The sequence below is a fragment of the Canis aureus genome, chromosome 12 (assembly GCF_053574225.1).
Source record: "Canis aureus isolate CA01 chromosome 12, VMU_Caureus_v.1.0, whole genome shotgun sequence".
Classification (NCBI taxonomy): Eukaryota; Metazoa; Chordata; class Mammalia; order Carnivora; family Canidae; genus Canis; species Canis aureus.
Window position 1 is genome coordinate 6,909,308 of NC_135622.1, and position 13,182 is coordinate 6,922,489.

The 13,182-nt window shown below is 38.7% G+C and overlaps 1 protein-coding gene and 1 pseudogene across 7 annotated transcripts in view; both read right to left on the bottom strand.

Annotated features, from left to right (window-relative positions):
• CHD1L (chromodomain helicase DNA binding protein 1 like) overlaps positions 1-13,182 on the bottom strand; it is an 83,044-nt gene that overhangs the window by 3,940 nt on the left and 65,922 nt on the right. For 6 of the 7 annotated variants that reach the window (XM_077842574.1, XM_077842573.1, XM_077842571.1 and 3 more), the window contains 4 exons: positions 12,432-12,595; positions 11,675-11,880; positions 10,526-10,624; positions 354-424 (listed from right to left, as the gene is read on the bottom strand). In XM_077842574.1, coding sequence (XP_077698700.1) covers positions 354-424; positions 10,526-10,624; positions 11,675-11,880; positions 12,432-12,595 — 540 coding nt within the window. Of the gene's footprint in view, positions 1-353; positions 483-10,525; positions 10,625-11,674; positions 11,881-12,431; positions 12,596-13,182 lie in introns of all 7 variants that reach the window. The other variant, XM_077842572.1, reaches the window with a different exon arrangement.
• On the bottom strand, positions 127-233 carry LOC144281450 (small nucleolar RNA U3; annotated as a pseudogene).

Consider the following 13,182-nt stretch of genomic DNA (forward strand, 5'->3'; position numbering starts at 1 on the left):
TTGAGACACCAGGGATGTGCACACACAGAGGAAAGACCAAGTGAAGACACAGACAGCAGGCGACCACCCCTAAGCCAAGGAGAGAGACAATAGAGGAAACTAGCCCTGTTGGCACCTTAATCTTGGACCAGTCAGTAGCCTCCAGAACTAAAGAAATTAATTTGTTTTCTAAGCCACCTAGTTGGTAGTGTTTTATAACAAACTATAGAAATGATCCCTGAAAGTACAGTCTTGGGGTGTTTTGTTAGAGTAGCCCCTGCGACTACTACACTGACAGGCCCACATGAACAGAAGTTTCAAGGAGATGATGTAAGCCAAAATTTAGTTTTGATAAGAGACTTTTTTTTACTTACCAGATCTTGTCCTTTGTTCCTTGACTCTTTATCATCAACAGGAAATAAAAGGACACCTCCCAAATTCAAGTCTGAGGTAAAGTAAAGGAGCAACAGACAGAATGTGAGGTTCGCTCCGGAACGAAACCCCTGACAAAAAAAAAAAAAAAAAGAAACCCCTGACAAGGGGCTCTGGTGAATGCCCCTGACTCCTTTCCTTTTCCAGCCAATCAGGTTGCAATCTCACCTTTTCTCATTCTCTTAACTCCAGTCACTGCCTTATAATCACAGTGGATCATATGATCCATTCCTGAGGGTTGTTTTTGCTCAAAAACATTTTTTTTTAATGTTTTATTCTGGTAAAATACACCTAACATAAAATTTACCATCTTAACCATTTTTAAGCGCACAGTGCAATAGTGTCAAGTACCTTCATGCTGCTATGCTATCCATCTCCACAGTGCTCTTCACCATGCCAAACTGACACTCTATATTCAGTAAACATCATCTCCCCATCTCCCCTGCAACCACCACTCTTTCTACCTCTGAATCAGACTACTGTAGTTACTTCATCTATGTGAAATCACATAATACTTGTTCTTTTGTGACTGGCTTATTTTACTTGGCATAATGTCCCCAGGATTCATCCACGTTGTTGCATGTGTCAGTTTCCTCGTTTCCAAGGCTGAATAATAGCTCACTGTATGAATATATACCGCACTGTTTATCTATTCATCCATTAGACACTTAGGTTGCTTCCACCTTTAGGCCGTTGTGTGTAATAATGCAACATGTGTGTACAAATATCTGTTTGAGTCTCTGCCTGCAGTTCTTATAAGAGGGACTGCTGGATCATATGGTAATTTTATTCTTGATTTTTTTCAGGAAACACCATACTGTTTTCTATAGCGGTTGCATCATTTTACATTCCTACCATCAGTGCAAGTGTTCTAATTTCTCCACATCCTGATAATACTTGTTACTGTATTTTTTTTTAATTGAGAGGTAACTGACATATAACATTGTGTAAGTTTAAGGTGTACAACATACTGATTTTACTATGCTGCAGTACAATTGCCATAATACTTGTTATTGTGTATTTTTTTCATTGTAACTGACATATAACATAGTGTAAGTTTAAGGTGTACAACATACTGATTTCACGCACTTATGCTGCAGTACAATTGCCACTGTAGCATTAGGTAGTATTTCAATCACATCCGATAATTGTCACTCCTAGTGGTAGGAACAATTAAGACCTAGTCTCTTAGCAATTTTAAGGTTTGCAATAAAGTTCTGCTGTCTGTAGTCCCTGCACTGTGTATTAGAACGCTAGGACTTACTTATCTACTAAGTACAAGAATGTACCCTTAAACATCATCTCTACCATTTCCACCAACCCCAGCCTCAGGTAACTACCATTTCATTCTGGTTTGTTTTTTTGTTGTTTGTTTTGTTTTGTTTTAGATTCCACATGTAAGGGACGTGTGTGTGTGTCCATATCTTCTTCCATTTTTGTTGTCAGGCACCCAAGTTGTTTCCATACCTGGACTATTGTGAATAATGCAGAAATCAACATTGGAGTGCAGTTATCTCTTAGATAACCTGTTTTTTCTCTTCCTTTGAATAAATACTCAAAAGTAAGATTATTGGATCATAGGATAGCTCTAACTGTAATTTTTAAAGGAATCTCTATATTGTTTTTCCACAATGCACCAGTTTGCATTCCCACAGATCCTGAATGATGGTTTCCTTTTCTCCATAATCTCATCAATACTTATTATCTCTTGTCTTCTTGATGACAGACATTGACGGGTGTGAGATGATATTTCATTGTAGTTTTGATTTGCATTTCCCTGATGATTACTGATGTTGAACATCTTTTCATGTCCCAGTTGGCCATCTGCACTTTTTCTGGAAAAATATCTATTCAGTTCCTCTGTTCACTTTTTAATCAGATTGGTTTTTTTGTTTTGTTTTCTGTTGAGTTGTCGGGAGTTCTTTATAAAATTTGAATAGTAACCCTTTACCCAATGTGTGGTTTTCAAATATTCTCTTTCTGTAGGTTGCCTTTCCATTTTGTTAGGTTTTTGTTGTTGCTGTTGTTCTTTTGGTGTCTTCCCCCCCAAAAATTACTGCCAGGGCCAATTTCAAAGAGCTTCTTCCCTAAGTTTTCTTCTAGGAGTTTCATGGTATCAGTTCTTATGTTTAAGTGTCTGATCTATTTTGAGGTAATTTTTGTGAGTGGAATAAGGTAAGGGTCCAATTTCATTTTCCTGCAGGTGGTAATCCAGGTTTCTCAACATCATTTGCTGAAAAGACTATTTTCCCTATTGGATGTTCTTGGCTCCTTTATCAAATATTAGCTGGCACTGTATGTAGAGGTTTAACTCTGGTGTCTGTATTCTGTTCTGTTGGTCTATGTGTCCATTTTTATGTTGGTACCATATTTGTAGTATAGTTTGAAATTGGGAAGTGTGATGCCACTTGCTTTGTTCTTTCTAATGACTGCTTTGGCTATTCAAGGTCTTTTGTGGTTTCATTCAAATTTTAGTATTTATTCTATTGCTGTCAAAAATGCCACTGGAATTTTGATAGGAAATGTATTAAATCCAGAGATGACTTTGGGTAAAATGAGCATTTTAATGATACTATCTCTTCTGATCGTGAAATATCTTTCAATTGTTTGTATCTTCTTAAAATCCTTTAAACAAAGTCTTGTATTTTTCATTATCTAGATCTTTACTTCCTTGGTTAAATTTATTCTTTGGTATTTTATTGTGTCTGATGTTACTGTGAGTGGATAGTTTTCCTTATTTCTTTTTCAGATGTTTCATTGTTAGTACACAGAGAAGGAACTGATTTCTGTGTGTTGATTTTCTTTCTTTCTTTCTTTCTTCTTTCTTTCTTTCTTTCTTTCTCTTTCTTTCTTTCTTTCTCTTCCTTCCTTCCTTCCTTCCTTCCTTTTGTGTGTGTTGATTTTCAATCCTGCCACTTTACTGAATTGACTGATTACATCCACTAGTTCTTTTTCCAATTGATTAAATCCAACATATTGGGAATTTGGGACTTTTAATATATAAGATCACATCATCTGCAAACCATGACAATTTTAATTTTTCTTTTCTGATTTGGATGTTTTTTAAGAAGTTGTCTTGCTTGATTGTTGTAGCTAGGACTGCTGGTATTATGTTAAATAAGAATGGAGAGAAGAGGCAGGCACCTCTGTCTTATTCCTGATTTTAGAGGAAAAGCTTTTGATTTTTCTCTGTTGAATACAATGTTAACTGTGGATATCATATATGGCTTTTATTATGCTGATGTATGTTCTTCTTTTATTCTATTGAGGATTTCCATCATGAAAGGATGTTGTACTTTGTCAAATGCTTTTACTGCATCTATTGAGAGGTTCGGTGATTTTTGCCTTTCATTCCACTAATGTACTGTATCACATTTGATTTGCATATGATGAACTATCCCTGCATCCCAGTGAGAAATCCCACTTAGTCATGGTGTGTAAATCCTTTTAATGAGTTCTTAAATATGGTTTGCTAGTATTTTTTTTTTTTTTTTTTGAGAATTTTTGCAACAACATTCTTCAGGATATTGGTCTATAGTGTTCTTTCCCTATACTGTTCTTACTTGGCTTTGGTATCAGGGTAATACTGGCCTCACAGAATAGTCTGGAAGTGTTCCCTCCTCTTCAATTTTTTGGGAAGAGTTTGAGAAGGGTTGGCAATAATTCTTCTTAAAATGTTTGGTAGAATTCATACATGAAGGCATCTGGCACTTTAAAACCTGAGTCAATCTCCTCACTCATTATCAATCTGCTCAGACTTTATATCTCTTTCTGCTTCAGTCTTAGTAGGTTGTGTGTCTATGAAATTTATCCATTTCTTCTACATTATCTAATTTGTAGGTATAAAATTGTTCATAATAGTGACTTAGGATTTTAAACGTTTTTCTGCAGTGTCAGCTATAATTTCTCCTCTTTCATTTCTGATTTTGAGTTTTCTTTTTAATGGGTCTTGCTAAAAGTCTGTCGATTTCATCTTCTAATTTGTGTTAATAAAACCATAAAACTACAAACAAAACAAAACAAAACAAAAAAAGCTCTTAGAGTCACTGATCTTTTCTATTGATTTTCTGGTCTCTAATTTTATTTATGTCAGATCTGATCTTTATTTCCTTCCTTCTGCTAACTTTGGACTTAATTTGTTCTTCTTTTTCTAGTTTCTTGAGGTATAAACGTGGGTTATTTGAAATATCATTTAATATGCATATATTGCTATTAACTTCCCTACCAGAAGTGCTTTTGAAGCATCCATCACTGCTTGGTATGCTGTGTTTCCATTTGCTTTGAGATATTCTTTGGTTTGCCTTTTGATTTCTTCAACTCAATGGTTGTTCAGGAGTGTGGTATTTAGTTTCCATATATTTGTAGATATTCTAACTTTCCTCATTAAAGATCTCTAGTTTCATACCATTGTGGTTGGAAAAGATACTTGGTATGATTTCAGTCTTATTTTGCTATGATTTGTTCTGTGCTCTATCATATGATGCATTCTTAAAAAATGTTCCATGTATACTTGAGAAAAATGTGTATTCTGTTGCCATTGGATGAAATTTTCTATAAATGTCTATTAAGTCAGTTTGATGTAATATTTGGTACAAATCTATCATTTCCTTGATGCTTTACTCTGGATAATCTGTGCATTGCTGAAAGTGATATATTAAAGTCTCCTATTGGGACGCCTGGGTGGCTTAGTAGTTAAGCATCTGCCTTCGGCTCAGGGTGTGATCTTGGAGTCCCAGGATTGAGTCCAACATCAAGCTCCCTGCAAGGAGCCTGCTTCTCCCTCTGTTTATGTCTCTGCCTCTCTCTTTCTGTGTCTCTCATGAATCAATAAATAAAATCTAAAAAAAAAAAAAAGTCCTATTGTTTGTTGTCTGTTTCTTCCTTCATAGTTGTCTTCCTTCATAGTTGTTAATATTTAATATATTTAGATGCTCTGATGTTAGGTGCATATATACTACTGTTACACCTTCTTGATGGATTAATCCCTTCATCATCATGTAATGACCTTACTTGTCTCTTGTTACCATTTTGTTTTAAAGTCTACTTTGTCTGATACAAGGATAGCTATTCCCACTTTCTTTGGTTCCTACTCACATGGAATTATCTTTCTCCATCCCTTCACTTTGTGTTTTTAAGGCTCAAGTTGATCTCTTGTAGGCAGCAGATAGCTGTGTCCTGTTTTTTGTTAGCTTTTTTCCATCAGCCACTCTGTGCCTTTTGCTTGATGAATTTAATCTACTCACATTTAGAGTAGTTAATTTACAGAAGTCCTTACTAATGCCACAGTATTCGCTGTTTTCTAGTGGCTCTGTATTCCCATTTTTTCTTTTTCCCCTCTGTTTCTGCCTACCTTCATAAACTGGTTATTTTCTGTGGTGGTATAGTCTATTTCCCCTTTGTCTCATGGATCTGCTCTAGGTTTTTGCTATGTTGTTACCATAAAACATCTTACAGATAAAACAGGCCATCTTATCTGACAGTAACTTATATTCAATCGCCTATTAAGACTCTCCTTTTATCCTTTTTTACCTCTTTTTATGTTGCATATTAACAATTTATAGTACCTATGGTTCTTTTTACTGCTCTTTTCCTTTAACCTTTATACTACAGATGAGTGGTTAAAGCATCATCCTAATAGAGGTTACAGTTACCTAATTCCATCTATTTTTCATTTTTACTAATGTGTTGTGTACTTCCATGTTTTCATGCTATGGATTAGTATTTTTCATTTCAGCTTGAAGAACTCCTTTCAGCATCTTGTAGGGCAAGTCTAGTGGTGGTGAACTCCCTGAGCTTTTGTCTGGGATATCTTATCTGCAAGATAACTTGGCCAGATACTTGGTTGGTGGTCTTTATCTTTAGCACTGAATATGTCATTCCACTCCCTTCTGGCCTGTAGTTTCTGCTGAGAAATCTGCTGATAGCCTAATGAGGGTCCTTTGTAGGTTATGTTCTTCTCCCCCCTACTCACCCTCCCAGCTTCATTTAAGATTCTCTATCATTGATTTTTCAGTTTCATTATAATGTGTCTTGGAGAAGATCTTTCTGCATTGAGATAATGGGATGACCTATTAGCTTTGTGGACTTATATGTCCAAGTCTTTCCTCAGTTTTGGTAAGTTCTCGGCTATCATTTCTTTAAATAAACTCTGCCCCTGAGGGGCCCCTGGGTGGCTCAGTGGTTGAGCATCTGCCCTTGGCTCAGGTAGTGATCCCAGGATTCTGGGATCAAGTTCTACATCAGGCTCCCCATGGGGAGCCTGCTTTTCTCTCTGCCTGTCTATGCCTCTCTCTCTCTCTCTCTCTGTTTCTCATGAATAAGTAAATAAAATCTCTACAAAATCAAACAAAAAAATTAAATCTGCCCCCAAGTCCCTCTCTTCCCTTTATGGAAAACTGCTTATTCTGATATTTCTCTTACTCTGATAGTTGTCTTTTTGATCCAATCCCATAGCTCATGTACTTTCTTTGCTCTTTTTTAATCTCTATTCTTTCATCTCTTCTGTGTTATTTCAAAATTCCTATCCTATAAGTCATGTATTCTTTCTTCCATCTGGCCTACCCTGCTACAGCTGCTCTCTATTGTATTCTTCATCCCATTCATCAAATTCTTCAGCTCCAGAATTTGTCTGGTTCTGTTTTACAGTCTCAATCTCTTCGGAATAGAACTCATTTTGTTCATATGGTTTATTTCTGATTTCAATGAATTGCCTTTGAGTTTTCTTGTAAGTCTTTGAGTTTATTCATAACTGCTTTTCTGAATTCTTTATCAGTTAGACTGCAGTATTCTGTGCCTTTGAGCTTGGTTGCTGGAGAACTGTCATTTTGTTTCTGTGATGCCAAATTTCCTTGATTTTTCACATTTTTCGTGTTATGCACTGCTGCTTTTGCATTTGAAGTAGCAGATACCTCCTTAACTCTGTGCTCACTACTTTCAGCAGGTAGTTTTATCTTCTGTAGTATTGTTACTATCTAAGTTATTCCTTGTGCATGAGGTATACCTGCTCCACTCTTCTTGCTCTCTTGGGACCAAATTTTTAAGTCTTTGTGTCAGCTCTTGTTACAATTCACCAGGTTGGCTATTGGAAATAGCATTCTAGAAGAAGCATTCTAGAAGGTTTGAGGTTTTATTCTTTGACCAATGACCATGGCCTATTCTAGGTGTGCTCCCTGTCCACCAGAGCTTGTCTCACAGACACATTTGGGAGCCTGCACAAAGAGCTGGCAGCAGAGTCAGGAAGAGTGGGTTTAGCCTAGGTGTTTTGGGGGAGCCTGTAGACCCAGGAAGGAAATTCCTGAGTGTAGCATTCCCAGAGACTTGTGGGTGAGCTTCCTGTTGTACACAATCCCTCTGATGCCATTCGAAATTCTGATCTGCCTCCTCCCAGTCACAGAGCTCCCACCTTAGTACTCTGAGTGCTTGTAGAGAAAAATGGGTTTCTTCAGCTGTGTTCCATCTAACTGGGACAGCAGGAGCTCACACCACTTTCCTTTCCCTCCATAGGGGAGATCACCTCCATTAAATACATCAGTCCATTCAGTGTTTCCTTGGGGGAAAGGCACCAGGAGAGTTTCTCTTACCACCTCCACTGCAACCAATTCCTATCTTTCTTTCGTTTTTTTCCTTCTCCAGTGGTATGCTGGAATCTTCCTACAGGAAGGCTGGATTTCTGCAAGTTCTGTCTCTTCCATGAGTAACCCCCTCCCCCCCACCTCCGCCCCATCAGCACTCATCTGATTTTTGCCTGACATGGGCAGGAGGGGTCTAGGCAACTGTGCTGTTTCCACAGCCTGTAGGAAGGTTTGTCTGTCTCTTCTGGGTGGCAGCGCCTTTGGAGTAAGGTGCTAGGTCCCCAAAGACCTACCAATATGCTTTTGTTTGTGTATGGATGTCTAATTTATTGATTAAAAGAGGGAATAAAAGGAGGAACATTGCTTATGTCATCTTCTTCATTTCTGAATTTTTATGATCTCCCAATTCAATGTCCCCTACATATTACCTACAGAGTACTCCTGCAGGCATTGGAGAGTGAATGCAAACTAGAGGCATCTGGGGATGTGAAGGGAAGAGCATTATGAACTTTAAATTTCTTCAGAAGTCTTAGCTTTGTTTTTAAGCACTCAAACATTGTACTCTACTATATCTGTATCTATCTGTACATTTTCCTAACTCATCCAAATCAAATCAAATTAATGCTCTAGAAAAATGTGCTAAAATAATTCTATGGCTTTATGTACTTCGGTTTGAACCCCAATCTTTTAAGTCATTCTAAAGAGTCTACTGGCTCTGTTAGGCCAAGTATCTCCCAAATGACTAACCATTATCCACTAGATAAGATCCTGCTTAGAATGGCATCTCCCTGAAAAAGCCATATGCAACCTTCTATAATGTGGTCCAAATCCTTCTCTTTAAAATCAAACTCTCAGGGTGCTTGGTGGCTCAGTGGTTGAGTGTCTGCCTTTGGCTCAGGTTGTGATCCAAGGGTCCTGGGATCAAGTCCCATGTTGGGTTCCCCACAGGGAGCCTGCTTCTCCCTCCACCTATATCTCTCATGAGTATATAAATAAAACCTTTTTAAAAAAATCAAATTCTCCTCTCTTTGTCAGCCTCAACCCCCTCCTCTGGCCTGCCTGGCCTACACACCATTCCCTAAACACATTCACCATGTAACTGCCTGGGTCATTCAATACCCTGTACTGGGAATGACAGGAGTTGCGGGAATATCAAAAAGTATGAGACATAGTCAGGGGTCTTTTTCTATTTCTCTCCACCCACTTAAATTCAACCTATCTTTCCAGGCCCAAGATTACTTTCACTATCTCCACAAAGCACTCCCTGGTAATTCTAGCCCACATTTTCATCTACCCTAATTCAGTTCTTCTTCAGAAAAAGAACGTACCCTCTCAACCCTGTTTTGTCATTGACACTTACACCTTAACTCTGCAATGTAGGTTTAATCTTCACAGTCTCCTCTCCAAGGTCATGCAAATCCAAAGGCCTTTTCTCAGTTCTCACCCTCACTTGGTGCCTGACAATGCAGACCTTCCTGACATCCTCTCCTCTTTCATTCTCAAGGTTCTCTTAGTTGACAATTCCTTCTGTCTCCTCTTCTTGTTGCTTCTCTTAAGTGGAGGTTTTTTCCATGCTTTGTTCTCTGGCCTCTCATTTTCCCATCCTGCTTCCTTCACAGTTTCAGACAAGGATCCAAACAAGCATTCCTCGGTCTTGATGTCTAGCTCTGATCTGTCCTGAATTCTCTGCTTTCCCACTGCCCAATCAATATCTAGATCTCAGTTATTTTAACCTATTAAATCTTCTGTCAGTGAGCTATTTTAGTAGAAAGAGTATTCCTTCTAGGTCCTTATATCCCTTTCTACCCTAGAGAACTAGGCAGAAGAATTAGGGAAAACCAATCTGAGGAATCTGAAGGGCTCTTCTCTATTGAACAAACTCCCTTGGCCTCTCAAGTCCCCAGGAAATAATGACAATAGTAATTTTACTCCTTTTGCTACTTTGTGATTTTTCCACATAAAAGGTACCCTTTCTCCTTCTCCATGCCAAAGGAGACTTCCAAGTTCCTCTGGCCCCAAACATCTTTACTTCTGTCTCTAAGAAGTGCTGTATCTCAGCGTATACTAACCTCATAAGACAACCTCTTCCTCTTCAACATTCAACCCGAGCTCTTGTTAGCACTTTCATGGTGGGTCTGATTTCTCTCCTACAGGTCTGACATTTTTTGGAAATATTCCCTTATGTAGATGGGGTGAGTTGGTCATAGTGGAGGTAAACAATGAAATGCTCTTCATGCCAATACTTGAACACGCACACAGGGATTGACATTATCAAAACACCTGTATATCCACTCTCCTCATTATAGTCCCATGACGTAGGTAGAACAAGTACTATTCACAAATTACAAATGAGGAAACAGGTACAGGGAGAGTAAGAGACTGCCTCAAAGTCACAAAACTAGTTTAATGATGATAAAACTAGCTAATGAGACTCCAAACTAGCTCTCTTAACTCTTTAATGTTTCATAACCCATGTGATACCTATCCTGTGTTCTCTCTTCGTTTATTCCATTCCTACCCCTTTTCTCTGCTTTGATTCTTACCTTTCATTTTCCCAGCTAGCTCATATATTCTTCTTGGCTCAGCAGACCGTGTTTCCAAAGCTGTGAATAAACCACCTCTGCCCCAGCGACCAGAATCATCTGATAGAAAACAACAACAAAAAACATCCAAATTCCAGTTCACAATTCAAAAACACAAAAAGTATGCCAACTAGATTTGTAGGAGAATGGTTTTTCAAAGGGAAGAAACACCTATGTGGCCTCCCAGGAATACCACGGGTTAGACTTCTCAAATATGTTTAGGTTTTATGGAATACACCTGGCTATCATAATAGGAAAGATGGAAAGCAGTTGTAACATAACAACAACTAAAGCATTGGTAATACAATAGCATACAACTCCCATTTTACAGGTAAGGAAGAAAAAATGTTAAATGACTTATTTGAGCTGCTACTAACATAGCTGGTTAGTACCTTCTATTTACAGTCATTCAATCATCCTACAAATATTTGTTAGCATGTATTATGTGTCAGACACTGTTCTAGGAACTAGTGTTACAACAGTGGATTAAAAAAAAATCCTGCTCCCATCAAGTTTATTTTCCAGTGCAATGAGACAATAATAGAAACAAACACATACATAATATATCAGGTGGTGATACATGTAATAAAGTAAAATAAGGTAGGAAAAAGGGTAGAGAATAATAGAAGCATGGGGGTGGGGTCTGTTTTATGTGAGGCACTTAGGGGAGATCGGAGATGCAGACATTTAAACAATACTTATTGTGGCTCTCTGTGGAAAGAGGATCCAGGCAGAGGAAGTAAAAAGTGCAAAGATCACAGAAGTGGGGGGAACATGCTTGGAGTTTTACTTTTTCTCAAAAGATGTCTCTTCCCCCTTCTTAAACACCTTGTGCAGAGAACAGGAAATTATCCAACTGTACCAATAAAGAAACCTGAGGCCCAGGAGATTAGGCTATGCAACCAGTTAAAGGAGAGCACCAAGAGTCAAATCTATGTTGCTGGATTCTAAAACGTGCCCCCTTTTGACCGCAGGACTGCACTGGACCCATAATCACCCCTTGGTCAGGCCCCATAACCACCCCTTGGTCAGGCTTCTGCCTCCTCCTCCCCAGTTCTTAGCACCATAAAGAACAAGGCACCCATCCTGGGCCGGTACGACTTCTCCTACCTACGCAGTGCACGATGACAGCATCCTCTGCCCCAGCCTGTGGGTGGGTGACATCACCTCTAACATACTTGATGGCAGTTGAATCTGGATCTTCATAATCCAGCTGGGCAGAACTCTCATCTTCCTGGTCCTCTAGATCCTCTGGTTCGCTCTCCTCGGAAGGCAGGCAGAAGGACTGGTAATTGTTGGATTCCCACCACACCATCCTTCAACAGGCCAGAGAGAAAAGGAAATTAACCTGGCCTATCACAATTTCCCTCAGAGCATACTCCATCCTGCTATTCACAAACACTAAGTGCCCAGTGGAAATGCAATTAGATAGTCACCCTGATTGCAGTATTCTGCTCATTTGTAAATCAACAAGAAGTCTTACTGACTAGCCTAGTTGCCTCCTGACTATACTTCAATAAAGAGCAGCCACCAAATGTCCCTTTTTTTTTTTGGATGTCCCTGTTTTTAAGAACAAGATTAAGGTACTTTCAAGTGAACTACTCTTTGTCAGACAGCTACAATAAAATCTTAACATCTTCTCACTTCAACTGAATAAGTCTTTCTACCTTAGGCACTCAGGACATTTTGCAAAAGTACATTGTTAGGGTTAAAGTTCAATCTTTAAAAAAAAATATTCTATTATCAGAAGGAGCTACCAGTTTTATAAAAATTTACTGCAATTTTAAAGTGTTCAACTGCAGATTAAGTGTATCCTTAAAACATGACCCTCACCAGCTTTTTTATAATATCATTGAATAATACATACTTTTTCTCGTGTTCCACCTTTTCCTTTTTCCTCTTTTTCTCCTCCATTAGTCTCTTTCTCTTAGCTGCTGCTTCTTGTCTCTTCTTCCTTCTATCCTCCAGTTCCTCTGGGCTCAAAATCCGCTTCCTTTTGGTAGATTCCTCTGAAAGGCCTGGGAGGAGAACCTGGAAGAACAAGATCTATAACTGGGAAGTTGGAGGCTGCATATCCCTTCATGAGCTCCATTCATCTCCTAGAACACATTCTGTGTAGACAGCAACACGCTTAATATTTCACAAAACTGCATCTCCATACCCCTTTGTATGGTGGGAAGTGGTGGCAAGACACTTCGATTTACTGTTCACATTACACATCTCATTGGCCCTGTGACCAGGATAGTGCTCTAAACTTAACCAAAGCACATGGTTGTTATAGCAGTACATCATTTGATTAATTTCAATAGCAATCAGGTACTTCAGAAAAGTAACCTTTTTTTTATAAAAAGCATACCCTACAAGAGGCCATTTTAGGTTTAATCATTTTTATTTTTTTTATAAGATTTTATTTATTTGAGAGCAAGAGACAGAGCATGAGCAGGGGGTAGGGGTAGGGGGCAGAAGGAGGGGAAGAAGCAGACTCTCCGCTGAACATGGAGCCAGATGCGGGGCTTGATCCCAGGATCCTGGGACCATGAACTGAGCCAAAGGTAGATGCTTAACCAACTGAGCCACACAGGTGCCCGGATTTAACTATTTTTAAAGGAAATCCTCCT